We start from the raw sequence: 24,507 nt of genomic DNA, 5'->3' as shown, positions 1-24,507 counted from the left end.
TGCGGGTGGCGACGCGTTCAGATCCAGCCCTTTGCTGGCTGCTGGAGAGAAGAAATCGGAAAGGGGTTTTGCCACGCGGAAGGCGTTTCTAGTGCCTCGTGGCTCCCAGCGGCCGCCTGAGCCCGTCGCCCCGTGCAGCTCTTCGGTGCTTGGGAAGCTCGGCCCTGGGCAGAGCTCTTCCCGCTGTGAAAATCCGAGTCGCTGCCCCGCGTGCACCTCGCTGCTCGTGTTTTGGCAGCGAATAAAATACGCGCCAGCCGCGTGGGATTAGCGAAGATAAAAAGTGTGATGTCAGGAGGGAGCCATGTGCTGTGGTTTCCTTTCCGAGTTACTTAGTGTGCAAAGGTATACACTGGCTTTTCTCTCAGAGTCAGTATAAATCGACGGTTTATTTTTTTAAAAAAAATAAAGTGTGCTAAAAGCAGCAGCCTGCTGTTACGTCCCTGTGAATGAGTATTACAGATGTTAACGCAGTAAAATTGCATTTGTGGCCAGGCCCCGCCAAGGTCCTGTTGTCTTTGCAGAGCGCCGCCGCGGCCGTTCCGGCATGCCCGGTTATCCGTGGAAACCATGCCTTGCAGGCTCATAAAAGTTTAATGACGGGCACTTTGCAAGGTCGCTGAGAAACGACGTAACGGGCTGGCATTAATTCTTTCATCCTAATGGTATAGCTGTCGCCGCGGCAGCGGCTCCTCGCCTCTCGGGAGCCTCGGCCGCTTCCCGCCGGCGCCTCACCGGCCTCTGCGCCGACTCTCCGGGAAACGGAGGAGCGAGCCAGCCGCCACGCGAGGGCTTTCGGGGTGAAAAGGGGCCATTCTGCAGGCCACCGGCTGCCGTCATCATCCAAGCTGTCCATCGAGCCACCGTCGCCAAGTCTGGCAGCTCCGGCTCGGTGGCCGAATCCGTGACCGCGGTGGGTGGCGTTTGCCTGGAGCCCCCCGTCCTGTCCCGTCCCATCCCGGCGCGTTGCACGTCGGCGCGTCGCTGCTGAGGTGAGATCCCCACGGCTGCAGGGTGGCTCCGGGAACATCCGCAGAAGCAGTGCGGAGCGGGAGCTATCTGTCAATCATAACCGGGCGGTGCAGAGACTTCTTCTCAAAGACGGAGGTTTGGACTCCCGTTATATCCCCCAGATGAGCTCTTTCTTTCATTTGGCAAGGAGCACAAATCTGGGGAATGTCCCAGGGATTTGCTCCTTGTGATACAACCCTGAAGCAGCACTGACGTTTCAGCAGCATCTTTGCATATGGTGATGCCAGCTGGACCAGAACTTCCATGTGTAAAAAAAATACATTTTCAGCTGATTCAGTTTTTGCATATCACTGTTAGTGTCAACAAGGCAAGTTCAACTTTCTCTCCCCTTTCTTTAGGTATAAAAGCTGTCTTTTTGCCTAGTGCATTGGGAAGGATGTGGTTAGTATGGCCTCTGGCCAGTCTTCGTTAGCAGTGACTTAATCTGTGGGCGTGATCGCCTCCTGGACCGGGCTCCTTGTATCTATGCCTGCAGGGGCAAAACGCTAGTGCAAGTCATCCCAGCTGCCTGCCCGGCTTCTTCACCCACACCTGGGCGGAGGCGCTGCGCAGCGTGCAAACAGCCCCTTGGGGCTCCGGGCTGCACTCCAGTCCAACGGCATCGCAGACGTGTCCCTCCGGTCCCGCACCGGCGTCGACACACGGCTTGTTTCTGCTTCTGCGCTGCCACAAAACAGCCGTGCAGCACTGGAGGGCCATGAGCCTTGCTTTATGACAGTACCAGACTCTCCGCTGTCTTGTGCTGGAGATACCATGTATCTATTAAAATATTTGTACCTTTTATGAAATTATTTGACTATTGTAGCATTGTGCATAAAATCTGTCAGCCCAGAATAGAGGTACAACAAGAATCTAAGTTTGAGGTGATTTGTACTGCAAAACCAGTCCCTGAAACTAAGACTGGCAAAGACAGAGTTGGCAGTGTTCTGTATAGAGTTTTATTTTTAAAAGATCCATATACTTCAGGTCCTTATGGTATCTTTCTTTCTCAGAAATGTCATTATATTGCTGTGGAGTGAACTTAAGAGTATATGGAAACCTTAGTGCATGCTGTACTTGTTATTTTCATGGTTCACTCATTCATCCCAATGCCTGAGGCCTCCCAGGAAGAGAAGAGTTACCTGCCTTTGCCCGCGCCCGCCCTCCCCGCGGGGGCGCGCCGCCGCCAGATGTGCACAGCGGTGCCCCGGGGGTGGGGCGCGGCTCGCAGGGGCGGAGCAGCCAGCTGTTCCCGGCCTGCCGCAGGGGTGGCACCGGGCCGGCGCATCTGCTCGACGTCCGCGCCGCCGCGGGGGCCCAGGTGCCGCCGCCCGCCCGGCCCCGCCCCGCCCCAGCTGTTCGCCAGCTGCGGCGCCGCCGCGCCAGATGTGCGCCCCAGCGGCGCCCCGCCCCCTCCGCCCGGCCCCGCCCCCTCCGCCGGCCCCGCCCCGGAGCTGTCAATCCCCCTCGCCGGCCCAACCGCGTCGCGCGACACATCGAGACTCGCGACCAATCAGGGCGCGCTTGTGATTTCCATGGCAGCCGCAGCCGCGCGGCTGACGGGAGGAGGCGGCGGCGGGCGGGGAGCCGGGTCCGGTCCCGGCGGCGGCGGCGGCCGCTTCCCACTGCGATGGTGCCTGAGGGGAGCCGCGGCGGCGGCGGCGGCGGCGGAGGAGGGGCGGCGGCAGCAGCACGGCTCCAGCCCGGCCCTGGCAGCGGCAGGCGCGGCGCCAAGGCGGCAGCAGCCCAGGTGAGGAGCCGGTGCCCGCCGCTGCTCACCTGAGGCGCGGCGTAACGGCCGTTGGCGACCGTTAATCCCCCCCTTCCCCCCCCCCCCCCCGCCCCGGCGGCCGCGGCGGCCCGCCTCGCCGGCGCTGAGGGGGCTGCGGTGGCCCCGCCGACCGGGCTGGGCAGCGGCGGCCCCGGGGGCAGCGGCGGCCGTCGGTCGCGGAGCGAGCGAGCGAGGTGCCGGCGGGCGCCGCCGCCGGGCCGGGCGCCTCTCGCCCCCCTGCAGCAGCTGAGGGCGGCGGCGGCCGGTGAGCGGGGTGCGCCGCTCCTGCCGAAGGGACACGGGAGCGGTTTTACAGCGCCGCGCCAATACGTGTAAGCACAGTGTGTTTATGCACCTAGTACATACAAGCGTTTTACGAGTAGTTTTCTAGCGCTACGCTTGCCTGTCTCTTATCTGGAAGCGTTTTTGCTAGCGGTATCGCTGAAAGAAGCAATTTATACATGTTACTATGAACACGAAGAGCAATTTTTTTGGTAAGTTCATCTTTATCTAGTAGTGTTCAGTTTCAGCCTTTAAGCACCTTACTGACTTTTGAAATGTTAGGAAGCATTGTGCACAAAGCATGCAAAACACAGGGGCTCAGTTGTTGCTAGTATGCTGTGGTGGTTTTTTGGCTTTTCTGTTGTCATTTAGAGAGAAAATAGTCTTTTTGCATTGCCAGTAAAAATCCGTTTATTTGTTATCCAGAAGCACTTTTTTTTTTGCTTAACCAATATTGTGTATTCTTGCATCATTGGGAGCAAGCTGGTTAACTTTTTTTTTTCTTTTATCTATTCAACATGCAAATCTCCTTAACATGCTGTTTCTTACATGTGTGCTTGGGAGCTTTCCTTTGAAGCAGAGCATTTCTTAACTTTTTTTTCCCTGTAAACAGATCAAAGATGTTTAAAACAGTGAAAATCCTAACAATACTTCACTTGGAGTGCTTTAGTGTTTTAGCTAACCTTATTAGCTGGTTGGAGCCTGTTCCATTTTTTCTCTTGCTTGTTAGGAAACCTTGTAAAAGTGTTGGTAGACTGAGAGAAGTATGAATGCTTCTGAGTCTTTCTTTCTTTCTTTCATTAGTGTGATAGAGGATTGTGAAGAAAGCTGGGTGGGATTGTTGGTTGTTCTGAGGAGGGGCTTTCTGTTTCTTTCCTTTTTTTTGGTAGCTGGTAAAAGAGAGATGCATAAAAATGAGCGCAGAAATTGCGTAAGTATTGCATGCTTACGTGTAGTACTTTATGGAAAATTCTGATCTAGTAGTGGTCTCAGGCTGTGAAAAGTTGAATATTATGTTTGAATATATTTTTTTTTAATTCCTAATATGTACACCAAGTGACTTATTGCTTATATCTTTGTGGAGGTGAAGAAAAATTGCTTACACTATTTTGTGATCTCCTTCCTATCCCTCACCTCTCCCCACCCACCCACCTCCAGATAGGAGGAAATACAGAGAAAACTGCTTACTGGTCTTGCCATCGTGATTTAAAAACTGAAGATGGACTTAGTACTCAAGACTTGTCATTTTAATTCCAGCTTTGCAGAGTGTTTTGCTTGGGATTTGCTTGTTTGTGCTATACTTTGACACCTCTCTGGGTGGTGATCTTCTAAATAAGGCTACAGCAAACAGTTCGCATAGCTGCTTTAAGTGGTGTACTGGAATACTTTGGTTGTGTTTCTCAGTGTTTCGCTATACCATTATCATGTAACTGTCAGCTTCCCTATGCAATCTTCTTTGTGGTGAACAAACAGGAATGACCAGAAACAAACCAGATCCTTGAAGGAAAGACTTTTATGGAATTCATGCAGAATCATTCCTTAATTTCAATTTAGAAATACTGCAAGACTGCCACTGTATGCAGTGGCTTCTTATTGGGATTACTATTTGGATGAGCTTAATACAGAACTTTCTCTTAAGAAATACTTTTTTGCATCTCCAGTGTTTTCTAAAATACATTATTTCAAAGAAGATTCCTGAGAATTCTTAGTATCTGCTGCCATTTCAATGTTGTGATGTAAAATACAAATGAATAACTTGCTTCTTCACCAAGCGAAAAATCTTCAACATTTTTTTTCAGATGGACTTTAGCAACCTAGGTCTTGACCTATTGCATGTGTGGAGAGAGAGAACTGGTGTGTGTAGAATAAGGAAACAAAAGCAGTCATTTTGCTTTGCTAGCATCTTTGTATGACTGACTCATAGGCTTGATATTCTGAGAGTAATTTTCAGTTATATCCAGTTCTCCTTGGCTGTGCTTTCTCAGTTACTGAAACTTGTAGGTCCTAACTCTGTCTTTGCTTTGATTCTAGAAACTTGTTCTAGTCTATCACTTAACTCCTAAAGGCCTGATCTACCCTAGTAAAGTTATTTTCCAATTACCTTTGAATTACTGTTTCTGTTTTTGTTGTTGTGTGCGCTCTTAGCGAGAGTGGCAATTTGCTCTTCTCAGGTCACAGTGGGTGAAAAACGGATGTTTTTTCAAAGCTATACTTAAAGCTAGCAAGGGATTGCTGACTCTCTTGTTGTGACTTTAACTGTTGTCAATTCAGTTGCAGTTAACAGTAGAATATTGGTGAATTGTGGTGAAGTCCCTCAGGTTGACATTGATGTGATCCAGAGTACTTCCTCATGCAGAGGAGGCAGAAGGTGAGATTTGCTTATTTGCAAGCTGCCAGAAGAACTACAACTTCCATTCGACATACTTTGTTAAAGCCCTTTAAGCTATTGGGTACAAAGAAGAGTTTAGTAGCTTGTAGAATTGGTTAGTTTGCTAAGAGAGGTGCTGTTTCTGTTGGCTCCTCTGTTGATTTTTCTGACGTACAGAACTTTGGTCTTGTCACGTTGTATGGTAGTTGCACGCTCCAGGTACTCCATTAGGCCAGATTACTGTTAGCTGTTCGGGGTTTTCTCGGCCTTTGGCATTGTCGAACTTTGCAAAGCTGCTGTGTCAAACTGAAATGCATGTGGCTGGTTGGTAGCTGTGGGTTTTACATCGTGTGGATTTTTTCTTTCTTTTTTTTTTTTTTTTTTTGTATGTGAGTGCTCAGTACTTAAGACGATTTAGGAATCCTGCTGCAGGCAGCAACCCTTGCTTGCATTCACTGTGAGAACTGTGCTGACGGCAAGTCATCATTCTGCCTTACCAAACCTGTGAATTAAGTATTTTGAGCTTCAGTCAACAGTCTTTCCCTGATTCTACTTGCTCTTCCACTCGGTTATGCAAGCTCTTCTCTTAGTGATATTCTAAATAGATGACCAGAGCAGAACAATTAAAACAGTCTTGACATGTTCTTTTTCCTTGGTGATCAGCTAACTAACGTTTGCATTTGGAGAATGTTAATGGCTTCAAGGGATGTTTGTTTGTTTGTTTGGAAAGTGGAGAAGGCTTTTTCTTGGAATTTAGGCCTTTTATGGAATTTAGTCAAAAACTGAACAGTGTTAGGGATTGTACAAAGTGCAAATATTTGCAGGTCTTGTGTGCTCTGCAGCAGAGTGTCCTTTATATTGCATTAACTCCTCTGTCTGAAGAATATTGACTCTTAAGTAAATTTTTACTTCCTAAAGCATTTGAAGCAATTATGTATGCTGTTTTATACTGGTTTTATGAAGAGCAGTTTCCCTTCCCTCACTGGAAGCTAGGTGGGTAAGCTAAACTTGTTTAGGCTTTTTGCTTTTGGTGCTGTGGAGAGATTGACTGTTTTTTTTTTTTTTTTTCAGTTTCTTCTTTTTTTTCAACTCTGAAATAAATAAATAAATAACACTCCATTTATTTTTATCTCCTGATATTTAATGTAAAGTTATAAGCCAGCCCTTCACTAAGGGAGACATGCAAGTAAAATGAAACTTGTAACTGAGGATAAAGTGATTATGGCAGTAGTGTCCCCTCAAGAGAGTACAGAAACAGCCAAGGAGATCTCCTGCAAAAAGGGATGTGTTAATCCTTGGATTACAGTTTCAGTTTAATTTTGGTAACAAAGACCACAGGCTGAGCTTTGAGTGTAGATTGTGGTAACTGTTGGTTGGGATAAGCTTAGTTAGTGTGAAGGTGGCAAGAGATTCTCTCACAGTTCAGCTGGCAGCTCAGAGTCTAACTCCTAGCTGCGCTGCAGAAGAAATAAATATTGATGTAACAGCTGCCTGCATGAAGCATTCCCTTTCTTCTTCCTTCCGCTCGTGTATCTGGATGTCCCTCCAGCGAGGAGCACTAAGGAAGGATTCTGTAGCCTGTCTCTGTCTGCTATCTGGTTGCCCAGCCTGACCAAACGCCTCATAAAACAGGGACTGCAGGGTACAAAGTCCATGCCGCTTGCTGGAGCTGATGGCAAAATCTGCAAGACCGGCTGCCGGTGACTGCTGGTCGCTTTGTGAAGGCCAGCTCTCTGGTAAGGTGCAAGTCTAGAGGATCTTATTTAGATTTTACTGAGAATTCCTGAGTTAAGGAATGGATTTGAATGGAAGAAAATGTTAAGTTGCTAGTGTTTTGGTGAGGGGAGAGAGTAGGGATAAAGGAGTTCTTCATTCAGAGATGTGTCGTGTTGCTGACAGAGATGGAAAAACTTAGAGGAAGCCAGTTATTTTAAATGTTGGCAGTATCTCAGTACTCCGAGCTCTTTACAGCTAAAAGCATCTGTGATTTGTATCTGTTTTGTGAATTATTTCAGCCATGAAAAGCAAGCTCTTATGTAAAATTTCAATTAAGGAGTTTTAATTTCATTTGAATTGGGGGGGGGGGGAGAGTCATCTCATGTTTCCAAAAATCCAAAGCTGATGAGCAATGGAATAAGGGTAAAACAACTGTCTATACAATAATTATTAGTGAATGAAAAATGTAAAGATTGCTTTTGTGATCAAGTATAATAAGTGATGATTGCAGAAACAGAAGAAATATTGTATTTTGATACTTCAGAGTCAAAATATATTTTCAAAATATTGGTATACCATACTATAAATAGGAAATGACTAAAACCATAAACTTCACAAATGCGTGCTGCCATGATGCTTTTTGAAGCATAGTTTTCTTGCTGTTATTATCAACTGAGTTGTGATTTGCCATATGAGTACTTGCTATAAAGCTTTCTATGAAGTAACCACATAATCAAATTCTTAGCTTTGAAGTGCCTCATTTGATCTTGGGAGAAGACTTGTTGTCATACCAGCCAGAATGCAGATTGATCTAGATGAAGTAGAAGAGACTAAAAGAAACTGCAAGCTTACCAGCACTGCTTAAAAGGAATCCAAACCTTCTTGTTTGAAGGTAGAATATAGTATATATTTTATTCTGGGAATGCTTTATTGTATGACTTAAATTTATGCTAGGTTTTAGCTTTTTCTCTGTAGTGCTGATTGACAGCAGAATTTTCTTTTTTGCAACTTATTCAAACTTTTGTTTCAGTATTTCAGCAAACATTTCTCAGAAGTTCAGAATGGAATATTTTGATCACAGTTGCATTTTTTTTTATTTTATTTTTTTGAAAGAAATGTCTTTGAGAGCCGAATTTTAGAAAAAGAAAAGTATAAAGATAGAAGTTGGGATCCAATTACTTAATTTTGTTTTGCATATCTGCTTTGGATTTTCTGGATACTGGAATAGATGAAAGCTCTAAGTCAGCATGGGTTGGTTGCGTCTTTGTCACAATTTAAGGTTTACCTTAGTTTTAATCTTAGTTGACTTTAATCGTGGATTGTGTTTGTAGTTTTTAATGACTAAATACTTCTCTAACCTAAGTTTACCTTGAGGTAAATTTTAAAGTTTTCTTTACCTAGTGCAAATTGTTTTTTCCTCATTGCTTAAAGGCCTTACCCAAATATTGGAGAGTCTCACCATCAGTGTTGATACAAAACTGTGAAACACTTTATCATATCATAGCTACTGGAGGAAATGGAGCATTTCAAACATAACAGAAAATAGTTACATGCAGATGTGAAAATGAGCAGGATATTGCTACCATCTATTTAGAAAGCCAGAGTTGTTATAATTCTTAAATATTTTGAGTGGTTTCTAAGATAATTGGTTGGGGGGGGGCTTGTTCATTTGCTTTTTCTAGATGACTAGTTCAAAGAGTTCTTGGTTTTCTCTTCTGTGTGTTTTTGTCTTTTTGGTTATAAAATGCCAAGAGAGCTGTTAAACCTCACTCAGAAAAGAAAGATGGTTTCTTAATAGTTACTTATTTTTCAATTTGTGGAGTCTTGTATAAATGGCATCTTTGTTCGGCCAAAAAGATTAATATTTGCTATCCAGTGGTGTAATTACTTTAAGTAAGTTGTTATAATGTACCTGAGAACTTAACAAGATTTGTGATTATCACTGCTATTTACATTTATGTATTGTTTTGCTCCTCCTATAGGTAAACAAAATAACTTTTTATTATGGAAGGTTTGTGTTTAGACACTGCATTCAGTAGTCTTAACACAACTCCAGGAGATCAGTTACATTGAATGCTGTCAGATATTTTTGTTGCTGATTGTAGTTGTCAACAAACTTCTAAATTTCTTTTTCTTTTCCTTACCAGACCTTGATTTATTTTGGATTAGGATCCCCATGGCATGTGAACTAGAAGATAATCTGAAATAAAAGGTCTCTTATTTTGAAGTGACAGTCTTTATCAAAATGGTTGGAAAACTTAAGCAGAACTTGCTATTGGCATGTCTAGTGATCAGTTCAGTGACAGTGTTTTATTTGGGCCAACATGCTATGGAGTGTCACCACCGAATAGAAGAACGCAGCCAGCCTCTGAGAGTGGAAAATGCGAGAAGCACACTAAGAACTGGTTCTAATGTAAATGAAAATAAAACTTTTGCTTACAACAAAGACATGCCTTTAATATTTATTGGAGGAGTACCTCGAAGTGGTACTACTTTAATGCGTGCCATGCTTGATGCCCATCCGGATATTCGATGTGGAGAGGAGACAAGGGTAATCCCACGAATTCTGGCTGTTAAGCAGATGTGGGCTAGATCAAGCAAAGAGAAAATCCGACTGGATGAAGCTGGAGTCACGGATGAAGTGCTGGACTCAGCCATGCAAGCATTTTTATTGGAAATCATTGTGAAACATGGGGAGCCTGCTCCATATTTGTGTAACAAAGATCCCTTTGCTCTAAAATCCTTAACTTACCTTGCCAGAATTTTCCCCAATGCCAAATTTCTTCTAATGGTACGGGATGGTCGTGCATCTGTACATTCCATGATATCCAGAAAGGTCACCATAGCTGGGTTTGACCTTAACAGCTATAGGGACTGTTTGACCAAGTGGAATCGTGCTATAGAAACTATGTATAACCAGTGTATGGAGGTTGGTTTTGAAAGATGTATGCTGGTACATTATGAACAACTTGTGTTGCATCCTGAAAGATGGATGAGAACTCTCTTAAAGTTTCTCCGCATCCCATGGAACCAAGCAGTGCTGCACCATGAAGAAATGATTGGAAAAGCAGGGGGTGTTTCTCTTTCAAAGTGAGTACGAGTCTTCCTCCTTTATCTTGTATTGCTCTGGAAGGTAAAATAGTAAACCTTGCACGTAAGACAGTAGTTGTAACTGTGTCATTTTTAAGTAACTAAGCATGTCTTGAGAAGCCGATTTCTACTGATGATTATTTGGAAGATAAGAATGGTTGATTGCTGACGATTTGTAGTCTTGGGTCGTGCCCTCTAAATACTTGTCCCAGTAACAAATGTTTATGGAACATATGAACTAGCTTTTAATTAATGGTCTAATTTGAACTTGAACTTCTAATATCAACCCTTCTTTAGATATGCCTTTGCCTTTTCCTGTGCCCCCAAATAAAGTTGGACTGTCTTATCTAATGCAGCATTAATCGTTTTAGCAAGATCTCTTTCCTGATTTCAGGAACTTAATGATTCTTGTTATTGCAAGAATAGCCCTCAAGTTACATGTGCCAAGAATTTAATCTTCCAGGAAACTTGAGAAATTTGTTCCAACAAAATAGAAAGCAGAATTGGCCTGCTCTTCTGTTGGTAATAGCCTCTTAAAAGGATAAGCATTTCAAATAAAATAAACAGTGTTGTAGGCAAATATCTTAGCGTTGTCATGGTGTCTGTGCACCTGAGCAACCTACTTTCAGAACCCAAAACCCAGCTTCGCTTAGAAAACCTAGATAAGTATTGTGAAAGAAGAAAAAGCTAGTTTATTCTCTGATTAAACCATTAGCTCTTTTGGTTTGTTTGCCAACTACTTACAGCTGGATTTTTGAGATACGGAATTCCGCTTATTTTCACAGTGGGGAGAATAGGTGAATGAATCGTTCTTCCTTGTTTGCTATGACAAATGCATCTGCCAGATTGTGTGTGTTAAGTTTCTAAAATGCTGATTGAAAAGCTGTGTCCAAACAGCAGGGCATGCCTGGTTAAGTTTCTTGGTTTCTATGTTTTGAATATCCTTCAGTGACCTGTGCTTCAGAAGAACAGAGGGAGCTTGCTCAGCAAGCAGTGTGGCCTGGGTAGAGGCATTTCCAATTGTTGAATACAGAATGGCTTTACTTTTTAAACTACAGTTTTGAGAAATAGAAATTGAAGATTTTGCTTATTTAATTTCTAGGAAAGTGATTCTTCTGGCTGCATGAAATTCTTTCATGAATTATAAGGGAATATGATTTAAAGCAAGGCAAAAAATATTAATCAGCTCACAAAGTGAGCTTAAGCTCAAATAAGGGTTATATATTTACTGTCTGTTCTCTAGTACCCAGTGGAGATTTTTCATCACCTTTCGCACTGAAGAAACATAGAAACCAGCATTATGTTAGCATAGCTAGTAAGAAGGCATCCCAGCTCTCTTTTGCCTTTGCAATGATATGTGTTAGCAGACTGAAGCCCTCTGGTAGCGTTAACCTAGAACAGTGTGCTGTTGCCTGTCTCTCTGCAAGTTGTTTCTGCTTCTAAACTTCTTTTATCTGTATCATGTTACTGCTTCACAGTGGCTGCTGAAGGGGGAGGTGAACTGGCTTATATTAGCATAAATAAGTGGTTGCCAAATTCTATTAAGTATGCTGTAAAAATAACTATGCAGAATGCAGTTTCTAGTAAAATGTTACTACCTTACAGCTTCCAAATTAGTATTTATAAAACGTAATGGACCTCTAGATAATACTCAGTAGCCTTATTGAATTTGCAGTTTCAAGTGGTATTTCTTTCTAAAGCTGGTAGAATGGGATGTGAGGAACTGAGAGTACTTGTTCATGTCTCAAAAAATTAAGAAAATGTAGTGTTGAAAGAAAAATGTTGCTTCATCGTTATTCTTGAATCAAAATTTCGAATTTAAGACTGAAACAAGTATGAAAATGTTCTTTTGACCCTCCGTTCAATCTGTTCATGGATTTCTTTATCACTTTTGCTATCCATGGTTAGATGATGCATAAAATGAACATTATTTTAGAAGGCTTCAGCAACAGTGGGAAAAGTAGTTCATTAATGTTATATCTGTAGTGTTTTTATCTAATCAAATACCCTTGAAATATGTGGCCAGATTTGTTTTTCAGTTGTAAGAGACCTTTATAAATTGATAATGATTTCAGTGACTCAGCCTTTAAAGATCTGTAGAAAAAAAAATAGGAAATTTTGTAACTTGGGTGTCTGTTTTGTGTAGTCGTATGATACTAATAGAAACTGTGCGGGGGGAGCTTGAGATTCCCCAGTTTGATTTCCTTCCTTGCACCAATTATAACCAGTCCGTTCTTGGCGGCCTTGGCTCCTCACTGCCCTCTCGTGTGCAGTAGCCCCACAGGCAGGGGCTTGCACGTGTGGCAGGAGACCTTGTGTATGCGGAGTGTAACTGCCCAGAACACTTACTCTTTGATAGGTAGTTTACCATGACCCTTACAGAGGTTGCTCTGCAGACAGCTTGTCAGAGTTTGACAACTGAACAAAACATGTGGGGGCAGGCTTAGCTCAGTTGGTTTAGTGTGTGGTGCTGCTAATGCCAAGCTTGCAGGTTCAGTCCTTGTATGGGCCACGCTGAGGGTTGGACTAGATGATCTCCAAAGGTCCCTTCCAACCTTACAATTCTACCATGTGGTAGATCTAGCTTTCCTTTTGTCAGGTTGTCTTAGGTTTGTTCTCAACAGCAGCTAAATTCTTTTTGGCCTCTGATGTACTTGACTGTTAATTTCTGGGATCAGGTTTTAACCAACCTTGTTCTCTTGTAACGGAGTATTTCTTAGGCTTAAGATAGAGTGCTCTTTATATCTTAGCATGAATGCTGTCTTTGGTGAAACAGAGTTTGGAGTGGTGGAGCTCTACGTTCTGACTTTCCAAAGGACGGTGCTGCAGATCCCTTCAGATTGTTTTAGGAAACTCAGAGCACTGAGGCCTACGTGCAGCTCTTTTCCCTGAGCTCTAACTTACTGCATGCCTCGGACCAAATCCTTCAGGCTGTTAATATGCTATTACTGTTTGTAATAGTATATTAGAAATCAGAAGACTCAAATTATTTGCCATTTTTGTTCTGGTGGACTGCGCTTATCCCAAGTACCAAATTATCTATCTTTAAATCTGATTTTCATTTAAAAGACATCAACACGTAGGCCCAGCCTCTGTTGCACAGTAGGCTGAATAAGGTCTGGATAAAACTAGTTCTCCAGTTGTCTGCAAAGTATTAGACAAGGTAGAAAACCTCTGAAGTCAAATAGAGAATGAACTACTAGTGTAATCTGAGAAGCCTGCAATATGTCTAAGAAGTTAGGAGAATGAGCAGAGAAACCTGCCTCAGTCATTTTTCAGCTCAATTCTAAGACCTTAAGATCAAGGAAGCTTAGCATCTACTTCAGAGCCATGACACCTGCTCAGGTCTGTCCGACATAAGATGCCTTGAGGTGTTTTAACTGTTGGAGGGTTTTTGAACAACGATCTGGCAAGAGTCTGTTGCCTTGAGGTATTTAAATGTTTTGAGAAAGGGACCATAGTATCCCTAAAAGACTTTAGAGTGATGTTATTGCCATGTAATAGAAAGTGAATGTTCAAAAATGTATTTTTAAACTACTCTGAAATCAAGATAAACTGTCAAATGAAGTCTTACATTGACCTAGAGCTGCATGCCATCTTGTACAGAAGCTTTATTTTCAGTTGTACATGGAATTAGAATGTGCATGCAGGTTACTTCTGTTTTGGAGAAAAGCCAGTTGCTAAATAGTTTGCAGAATTCTTCAGGATGCTAGTTGACTCCATTTTCTCTTTTTTCAAACTCTTACACAATAGTCTGTCAATAGCAATGTTAGACACTAGACAGTTTGTATTTAGTATTCTGACTTTGTCCCATTGGCTGCTTGATTTGAGGAAATTGTTGGCTATCTTTATTCTCTTCAGCATTTGCTTAGTAAGCCCTGTGTTGTTTTTTTTTTTCTGTTGCTGAGGCAACCTTAGCCTCATTGCTGTTTTGCTTTATTTAATATTTTTCCCTCTTATTTTGTTTTTTTATCCCGCTTGAGAAACATTGCAAGGGTTTTAAGGATGTACATCACAGAATTTGTAGTTAGTGCAAAACCTTCTGTGTTTTGAAGTAATTGCCAGCGTGGCTGTTCAAGGAATGTATTATGGCTGGACTACATGCTATAACTAGTTTTGTTAATATGTCTTTGGCATTTGCCTCCTAACTGAAAACAGCTGTGGTGACCACAGATGCAAAGAAATATCAACCCTTTTATAGCAATTTTTATTAGACTTATTATGAAAATAGCTGTCTAGGCAAAATCACTTCAGAATGTACTATTTTTAACACATACCTTTCATTTTATCTTGGTACAGATGTAAAAGCATTTGGGGTTAGTCATGTGTTCCCTGCTACCAGCTGCTTTTAAAGCTGAAATTATTACTGCAGTTTCACAGAGGAACCCGAAAGTATTGTCCAGGCAGCATTTGTCTATACACATACACAGTCAAATTTGTCAGGACTTGGTATGTTTTCTTGCTATCTTTTTCCTCCTTTCCTTTACCATCCTCTCACTCTATACCCACCTTGCTCCTCAGATATTCTTTGTTCTTAGGAATCTTTCTCAGACCTTGCGGGTATTATTTTTTTTCTTAAATGAAAGAACAGTAAAGGATTTAAAAGGAAGACCAAATGTTCCATAGTATATATTTGAATGAGTGCCTGGGAGCAGCTAAATGTAGTTTCCTGTTAATCTCTTGCTAGCTAGTAACTACCAGGAAATGCTTTATGCTGAGCTTACTGTTACCAAAGACTAAAATGACAGTGGGGCAGGACATGTGGATTTCTTTAAAACATGCAGTGCTTTTGCTTCAGGGTATATGCATTTGTATTATTTCAGTTCCCTGGGTCCTTATTGCTCTTTAGCACGCATTATTTTGGGGTTCTACTAAACTGTTAGTTGGTCACATGGTTCTGGTTACCTGGTATCTGATCACCTGGTTCTTATAGTAGCCCCTTTATTCTAAAGGGACAAATCAAGCTACAGTTTTGATGAAGGGATTTTGGACTTGGCTGACTGTCTGAGAGGGGGAGGAGCATAAGTCTTAAACTTGTGTTGGTTCTCAAACACCTGATGACACGTTTTCTTAACTGGAGGGTTCCACACTGTTTATGCAGACTTTTTAGACTTGTGATTCTTCATTCTCTGCCTTGCCACTTCAAACTTAAATTTGACTCATAACAACTATATTTTTTTTTGCTAATTCAGTAAAAAGATGAGTATCTACATATCAAAAGGGTCAAAACTAAGCTGGACTTCAGAAGTGTGTTGGCTTTCTGCATCTTCTGAAATTAATCTACACTTGTACTTTACTGAAATTAGCAGGAGCTGCAACCTAAGCCTTTTGTCACAAATCAGTCATGCAAATTTCAGCGTCCTTTTTCTAGCCACATGCTTTGAAGAACTTGAGCAATCAAACAAATTTGGACTTGTAATATAATACCTGTTTTCAAAGATACTGTGGGAAGTTCTGTCTCCTTAAATAGCACTGCAGAAGTTTCAAGGCTTTTTTTTTTTTTCCTTCACTCTTTGAAAGGCAGCACCCAGACTTCTTATTTTGCTTTATCGTGACCCCTAAACAGATATGTATCTGCAAGTCCTCAGCCCAGTAGTCCTCAGGAAGCTGAAACTCAGTTGCAACTTCCTGGTCTTGAAATTCCATTCTGAGATCTTCTCTTCAACCATTTTTGGTAGCTCATATTGAAGGCAATGTGGATGAAATTCTTGTGGCCTGTTTAGTTTTCCAATAGCTAGGTGCTTACTGATCAGCGCTGAACATCTTTTGTGGCAACATGTGAAGGCCATGCTTGCCAAAGACAATTTTTTTCCCAGTGGTGACCTGTTTTCCTGTCTGGTTCATTGTTTGTACTCATTGTGTTTAAAGATGCTGGAAGGTCAGTGACAACGTGACTAACTTTCTTCCTGTGTCCTGGAAGATTTGTAGCTATGATGACAGTAAAGGCTCTTGTTGAGATCAGATTGATTAATGACTGGCAGACACGAATACCTAGTTTGCAATAGAAGGCATTTACTGTACAGCGCAATGTGCTTTGGAATTGTTTGCCTCTTACTATGATTTAATATCTGTCTACTGTGCAAGAATTCTTCAGCCTTCTCTTGAACTCTTTAGGTTAATTAGGTAACTGTGATCAAACTTGCTCTTGTAACTTACCTGAAGTCAGTCCTGAGAGCAATTAGACTTCAGGCTTTGGGTCTCAAACTGCAGGAAATATTTCATTAAGTTCTCATTTATTTTTCCTCAAGATATACCTGCTGTATAACTCTGAAGAGTTAACTGATTTGAGTATTAGCTTGAATCATGATGTTTTTATTTTTTGTCTCATGTAGATAAGTGGTGTTGCACTTCATAATGTTAGGCCTTTTTCAAGTGTAGCAATTTTGTTTGCTCGGCGTTGGTATTTTTAGATTGAAATTCTTTTGGCTCAGGAAAAATGATAGCTGCAAGCAGATCTGACAGCTGTATCCTCACTATTGTATTTCATATAGGTTTAGCTGGGTGGTGGGATCTAGTGATGTGGAATGGCATACCTTATGGTATTCTGTGCAATGCAGATATAAATACTCCCTTAGGCATCTTGCATATACAGACCTGATTGTTACCTGCCTTTTAAGAAAGGTGAGTCTTTATCTAAAATGCATGTGCTTTTTTTTCCTCTGAATTTAGAAGAAAGCATGGAAAGTTCTAAATTGCTCTACCTGTTCTGAGTACTCTTGGTCTTTTTCAGAAATGAATACGATAGGAAAGTTGTGTATATCCTAATCTAGTAGGAGGAAAGAACATGGGAGGGGAAAAGGGTGCTAGATTTCTTCCCCAAAAACGCAACAACCAAAATAATAATAATAATAATAAAAAAACACCCAAAAAGCTAAGGTGTAAGAATGAAAATGAATTTTGGATTGTTGATTAAATGAGCAACAAATCAACAATTCTCTAAATATAGTACATGGGACACTAGTATGATTATGCACTTGCCTTTCTTTAAGAACTGTGTCATGACCAAACACTTGATCAGTTAAAGAAGTCCCTGTGAAAAATATTATCATACTTTATCTTCCTGTCATTTTTACAAGCCTTTTATTATAAAGAAAGCATCTTTCATTTGAGTTTTACACTGTTAAGATGGCATAATTTTGAAACGTGCCTCTGTAATTTTCATTAATGTCCTGTTCCAGACATGAGTTTAGTTACAATATGAGAGGGGGAAAAAATGGCACAGAGATTGAATTCAGTGCTCAACTTTCAAGAGCAATTAAGACAACCAAACAGCAAATGTGGAAATGTCAGTGGGGAAACAGTTTTGTATGTAGGTGTATGCATACTTGGGAGCTCTTTGGCTTTCATTGCTATCTTTACATAGTGAATTGCTTCAGCATGTTCTCTGTGAAAGCCTAAACCAGAAAACATGCATGAATGTTGTATTAGCTATTCACATTTTAGCCTTATGTAGTAAAGCTTTACTTCCCACCAGCTCTGTAGAAACATGAGATTTGGGGGGTGGGGGAAAGGTGGGGAGGGGAACTTAAAGGTCTAAATGTTAGCTTTAACAAACAAGTATTGGTTGGAGTGCAAAACATAATTTTTTTTTCTGTCCACAGAGTTGAAAGATCTACTGACCAAGTAATCAAGCCAGTCAATGTGGAAGCACTGTCAAAGTGGGTTGGGAAGATACCTGCTGATGTTCTGCAAGATATGCCAGTGATTGCACCCATGTTAGCAAAGCTGGGCTATGATCCATATGCTAATCCACCAAATTATGGAAAGCCAGACCAAAAGGTTTTGGAAAACACAAGAAGGGTAAGGTATTTTTGTGTTTTAAATTTAATTGTTGACCAACTGGAAGTGAGATGTAGAGCTGAAGATTCTAGGATTTTAGGTCTATTTCTAATACTTAGCAATACCTTTCCTCTGCCACTGCAGGGAAGGGGCACGAGAATCCTGTAAGACCTTCAGCACTGGAGGTCCAGCTCCTGTTTGCCTTCTGTTGTTTGGTCTTCCTTTCCCCCTGACTCCAGGCTTGAATTATGTTCTTCGGTGTCTGTAACTGAACCTCTTAAGAATTGTCCGGAGTTGGGGAGCCAGTCCTGGAAAAAAGCTAGCTGGTTGACCTGGTCAGCAAACTTGATTCATGAGCTTGGCTTTTTGTACAAGTGGCTGGCAGAAGCTCTGTCACAAAATTATATTCCAAATACCTGAGAGAATTTGAAAAGTAACCCATGGAAAATGACCCAAGATGATTGAAATGACAGACTTTCCAGTTCTTTGCTGTCCTCTTTAGAATAAACAAAAGATGGAGGAAGGTCTGGTGCTCATTAATCTAAACATGAGGATTTTGTCTGTCTAAATGTAATGTTGTTGGAATTTGAATAATTAGGCTATACAACTATTTATCCCTGGAGGTATCCATTGAAAAGCTTAATACCATCACTTGCAATAAGAATAATTAACTTCTGCTCTTTTGAGAATGTATAGTGAAGGTGACTTTCAAACAGTTGACTTACTGATACAGCAAGACATCACTGGAAGAACTGAACAAAATTTGAAAGCTCTGTCTTTAGCCTTCTGATATTAAAAATTGGTGGTATTCTTTGCTAATGGGTAGATACAGAAAGGGTTTTTCATTAGTAAAGTTTTTAAACATTTTGCATTATTTCTTTAAGAGTCTTCCCTGAGAAACTTGCATTAGACAGCTGATTAATGTACTGAAGGATGGCAGGTTAACTTTTAAATAACTGTCAGCTCCGTGTGGAAAAGGAACCCCATTTTCTAATAGGGGTAGTGGTTAGTATTTTATAGGTTTCCTGGTGGTACTTGTTTTAAATTTTACAAGCAAGATGACTTTTCTGAACAATTAAAAAAAAAAAAAAAAAAGTTCAATACTGCTTCACTAAAACTTGAAAACACAGTCCTTGTGTACCCCTCAGTACACGCTGGAAAAACAGTGACTTGGAGCCAAACTTGTATTCTAAAGCAGTAATTTAAGCTTGATTATCTCTTACCAATATGATTTAAGTAAGTTAACTATGGTCACCTTTCTGAGGCTTCTACCTATACAGGGCCAGCTCAGTCTCTGAGTTATTAAAAACTAGATTGATTTCAGTTTACTTACTCTTGAGTGACTTCTTGAAATCTGTTTTGGCTCAAAATATAAGAGAAATTTGAGTAAAATACAATGCCCCAAACACACCTTAAAAACTAAAGCGTAACTAAAAAACTTAGTGTATTCAGGGTTTTTCACAGGTTTACTCTGAAACAGTTTGTTTAATACTGTTAAGTATTATTGTTAAAAATAGTAATGCGGGACTGGAGGTTATTGTAAAAAGTTATTATTTAACAAGCATGGGGAGCGTTTAATATTTTGACTGTCATTTTTTTTTTACTAGTACCTTAACTTTTTTTTGAGCCTTAGACTGTAATTGTGGTGGTATTTGTTGTAGTATCAATATATATTTTGCTAAAGAACAAGAGGCCAAGGAAAATGACTTCTCTCCCATTTTATCCATACAAGCTGTATATGCAGATGTCCCACATTAGGATTAAAATCCAGAAAGCGAGAGATACAAAGATAACTCCCAAACTTGTAATATTCCTCTTGAAAATGTTGAAGCTTTCAAAATGACATGTACCCCAAGGAGCTATTTCATGTGATGGCTCAAGTCAATGTTTTGAGTTTCTGTTTGGATGTCTGAATTCTTCTCCAGTCACTTTGCTTTGTTTCCTCCTGGCTGGGTCTCAGCAAATCCCTGCTCAGCACCTCTGGGCCCTCTGTCTTTATTAACTGTCAAAGCATTGATGTTCTCACTTCCTGGGGGTTCAAGATTTGAAGGCTTCTGAACTCCCAGACCAGTTTGCTTGTTGGGCTGCTTAATTCTCAGGGCAGCAGACTTATCAGTCATCCTGGAAGTGCCAGATTTTGTGGTTGTCATGTGTCTTGCATAGTAACCTGCCAAAGAGCTGTCCACTGAGTTTGGCCTTAAACCAAGTAAGTTTTGCAATAAGTAATGTGCTGGTTGGTGATCAGCTGGAACTGATTAAAAATGCTGAAATCTGAAAAATGCTCTGCTTTGCTTTGTTCTCTCTTCCTTCTTTCCCTACCCTTGGGTTTTTTTTGTTTGTTTGTTTTGTTTTGGGTTTTTTTTTTGGGGGGGGGGAGGGGAGAAGAGACAGATTTAAAAACACATTGTATTTAAGGTTTTTCTTCTCCCAGAGAGCTGTGATGTGTTGGCAGTCTTGCCTATCATAGATGACATGTGCTTATCTGTGCATTTCTCCTTCTTTCTTATAAGCATATGCTAATTTATTTCTTGGTACTGTAGCTACGAGATGAGGATACTATCAAAACTGATTTTAAATTCTTGATCTTCATTTTCCAGCATTTGGGAACTTTGAGCTAGTCAAAAGTTAAGTATGTTATTGCATACTCTGACTGGTGTGTTTATAAACTTCTTCTGCATTACCTCTGTTTTTGCTCTATCCCAGATGAAGAAACGAGAGTCTCTTTTTGCTCAGATGTTTGTACTGGCTGTATTGTAGGCAGTCAAAGCTGTTCAGATAAAATCTTTCCAAAGTTGTTATTCAGTACATAATTAAGGTTATATACAAATCTTGCACATAACTGTTTATTGCTTCACTTCCAGTATTGGAAGCTGTTCTATTGTATTTGTATTTGTGGTCTCTGAAACCTTAAAAGTGAACACAGAACTCAGATTTTGTTCACTGAAAACAGATTAAGTTTAGACTTCTAAACTGAACCGTGCTGTGTTGGTATTGTAACCACTCAGAGCGACTGACTAACTTGAAATAACTGTCTAATGTTTGCTCAACTCTACTGGAATCTTTAATTTTGGTGTCAGCTTGAGATGACATGAGCTAGCGCTTCAAATGTCAGAAGCTGCACCAGTCTGCAAACAAAAAGCAGTTGTATGGAGGAGCAGGACTATTTCTGAGGGTGGATGGGGTGGTTTAGTTTTGAAGGGGTTGGTAAGGTGGTATGTAATGCTGGCTTAAACTAATTGTGGAAGTCATGACAACAGGGTGGAAGCCCAATTCCACTGACATTTCTGGCTGGGGAGATTCTGGCTCCACCTAAGATGGAACGAAATGGTATGATCTAGCTTGTAGCTAGCAGATGCATTTTAAAAAACAAAATTTAATCATACAAAACAAGAACTGTGACAGTGAGAGAATTAAAAGCACTTTCAGATGTTACAAACAAAAATCATAAGAACAAGTGGAATGAAGGGTGCAAACAAGCTCATAGCTAGAAAGCCTCTTTTGAATGCAGTATGGCATTTTTACCAAAGTTTGTGACTATAAGTGTTTTTTTTTTTTTTTTTTTTTAATGCCCCAATATAGGAGACAATTTAAAACAGATTTCAAGTAGTATTTGGAACAGTGAGATGTCTGTTTCCTAGTACGTTGTGCTTAAATACTGCTTTTATAATGGTGTTTGTACTAATTATATTGAGCAAGATCTGTCACTTGGAAAGACTACAAATTAGACCAATGCTCAGCAGTAAAAATACTGGTCAGCAACTTTGAAGCTGCTGCTGTTAGTCCCTAATGTGAGAGGCAAATGGTGTAAGGGTGCTTAAAACATGGTGGGGCTAGTACTGGAGGAAAAATAGAAAGGAATGGCTAACACAGTGCAAAACATTAGCTTCCCTTAACTGTTCCAAACAGTTTAGTCCTGTGCTCCCCACCCCACCCCTCGCCCCACCAATGACTTGCGTATGTACTGCTTTATATATTTCTTTTGCTTCAGTGTCAGAAACAGAATGATGATTCACACCATCTAAAGTATGATACTTGAAGAAAGATTTCTACAGAAGTGTAGGTAATGCAAAGAAAAACATGATCTCTGCTAGATTTGGATTTTTCACTTTAATGTTACCACTCTCTGGCACCAAAACAGCTAGGTTGCTTTTTCATGCTTCTTTAACAGAGCACAAAAATAAGATGCAACTGGTGTTTGCCATTTGTTTGACATACTAGTTCTGACTTTGAAGTAACAAAAGCCTGAAACTCACTTCAGCTCTTCTTGCGTTGGTCTCCTAGCGCTATGTGGCATTGTGGATTAAGTCATCTCTAACAATATCTGCACTGGTAGAGTACAAATATAGCACAGCCATAGCAGCCATATGTTTCTTTTCTGAATGACAAAGCCATTTACTACTTGTTTACCTATGTTATCTTAGGACTGACAATATTATCCTTTGTGCTACTTTTTTGATCCTTTTGGATAAGGAACAGAGAGCAGAGAGAAAAGGGGCTGGAGAGCATGGCACATGGCCTCCTCAAGAGGCAGCTGTCAGTTATACAGTAGCTGATGACTTGTGCTCACTTACACTTTTCTTGTAATCTGTTGATTGTCCATTCACTTTATTACAGGGACTATAAGTACATAAGTAATTTTTTCCCCTAAAGTTGTAGCAAATTCTACATCCTGAACATAAAGGAAAGGAACTTCCTGTAACTAAAATGAATCATCTTCTGTAAATGAAGCCAAAAAACAAGTCATTAAACTCTAAAATGGCAGCCCGATTTCTATATCACGAAATAGAAAAAGAATGACTTCCTATTTGAAAATTGTCTGATATGTCTTTATCAATATTGTAAGCTTGGGTAAAAGTGTATCAGCAGTTTAATAGAATGTACTAAAAGCTGGAGACCACTTGTAACTGTAAAACTCTGACTTATGCCTAGTAGAACTGTCTTATTTTTATATTATGATTGGCTTTGTAGCTTCCTTTCACATCTGTAACATATTACATCAGATTTTCTTTGGCATGCACTTCCCACTAAATGAATTTGTAGGCTAGGAATACATATTCCAGTCTGTTCTTCTGAATTCTTCATGAAGTTACAATCCTTGCCTAGAGAAAGAGGTGGAAATGATGTACAAAACTCTATAGGAAAAGCTTGTATTTTCATCATGACTGTTTAAGTGTCTAGGGGTTCTTCTAATCATTTCTGAAGCTGTATCTACCTCTGTCTTATGTTCTGTTGATGATACTTTCTCCAGTAAAAGCTAGAGGAAAAAACAGAGCTTTGTCCTGTTTCATATCCCTATTAGATATTGAGGAAATGTCTCCTGCTGTTAAAGAGTTGAGACTTTGATGATAGACATAGTTTCAGGACTTGGTATGTATTTGAGGTTTTAAATGGAGAAATGATCCATGATAACGAATGTGAAACATACAGTTAAGCTCATGCAATAGTATAAATATTGTCAAAGAGCTGTAATTGTAGGTGTATGCTGTAATGACAGATTGTTCAAATAGCCTAAAGAAAGGCCTCTCTAGATAAGCTGTTTTGTGGGTGTTTTCTTGGCTAAACCCCCCCCTTTTTTTTGTGACCATCAAGAAGATACTTTCTCAGTATTCCTATGAAACTTCCTGCTTAAGGGGGGTAGATTCTCCTAACTGCATTGTTTTTCTCCAGAGGTGTTGAGATATATATGGAGATTTTATATATAAAAAGGACAGGCAGGCATGCGCGCACACACACACACACGTGCACATATATTTATATTTATATATAAATATATATAAAAAACTTTCTTTGTATACTACCTATGCATGCATATGATCAATAATGGAATAATGAGTTATTAACAAACAAGATTGAAAACTAGGTATGGTTTAAAGATGTCTTTTGGCAGATGTTCAGTGGCCTGTCTTAAAATATGTGTTTTCTGTGGTGTTCCTGCTGGATATTTCTTTGCATTTCAGATGTCTCCATCCTTGGTTCCAAAAAAGAAGTGAAGAACTGTCTAAGCCTTGCAAACCGTCTTAAAAGTTAAGGAAAGACGGAAAGAGCAAGATTAGGATACCTCCATGTAATCTGCAGTGAAGGATTATTTTCGGGAAGGAGCTTGGTTCCTTATTTGCCAGTATTCCCTCTTTTGGGTGGATGATTAAACATTGACAGCTTTTACTCTGGATCTTTGTCTTGAATATCCAGTGAGCACAAGTAGACTTATTTGCAGGCCAATTTCTAGACAGAAACACCCGTTATCTGTGTACTGGATCTGACCAAATACAATGTGACTTTTTTTTTCAAAAGCAAGCTTGAAAGTAGGTGAAGGAGTGCTTTAATCTTCTGTGAAGATGAATTGTAGGTTGCGCTTATTACAGAGTTACACTACTTACGCCTAAATTTTGTGTATTTGTAAGAATTTTATCAGCTAACTGGATGTGAAATTTTCTTCTGATTTCTTCTGAGGAACAATTATGCATTTAGTTTAACTTTTTTAAACAGTTTG

The 24,507-nt window shown here is 40.6% G+C and overlaps 1 protein-coding gene across 4 annotated transcripts in view; it reads left to right on the top strand.

The window, feature by feature from the left end:
* Positions 1–2,578: 2,578 nt before the first annotated feature.
* TPST1 (tyrosylprotein sulfotransferase 1) overlaps positions 2,579–24,507 on the top strand; it is a 29,078-nt gene continuing 7,149 nt past the window's right edge. For 3 of the 4 annotated variants that reach the window (XM_062592377.1, XM_062592376.1, XM_062592374.1), the window contains exons 1-3: positions 2,579–2,761; positions 9,296–10,238; positions 17,840–18,038. In XM_062592377.1, coding sequence (XP_062448361.1) covers positions 9,394–10,238; positions 17,840–18,038 — 1,044 coding nt within the window. In that variant the 5' untranslated portion in view covers positions 2,579–2,761; positions 9,296–9,393. Of the gene's footprint in view, positions 2,762–7,893; positions 8,041–9,295; positions 10,239–17,839; positions 18,039–24,507 lie in introns of all 4 variants that reach the window. The other variant, XM_062592375.1, reaches the window with a different exon arrangement.

The sequence above is a fragment of the Rhea pennata genome, chromosome 20, assembly GCF_028389875.1.
Source record: "Rhea pennata isolate bPtePen1 chromosome 20, bPtePen1.pri, whole genome shotgun sequence".
Taxonomy (NCBI): domain Eukaryota; kingdom Metazoa; phylum Chordata; class Aves; order Rheiformes; family Rheidae; genus Rhea; species Rhea pennata.
This window is presented reverse-complemented; position numbering and strand designations above follow the sequence as displayed.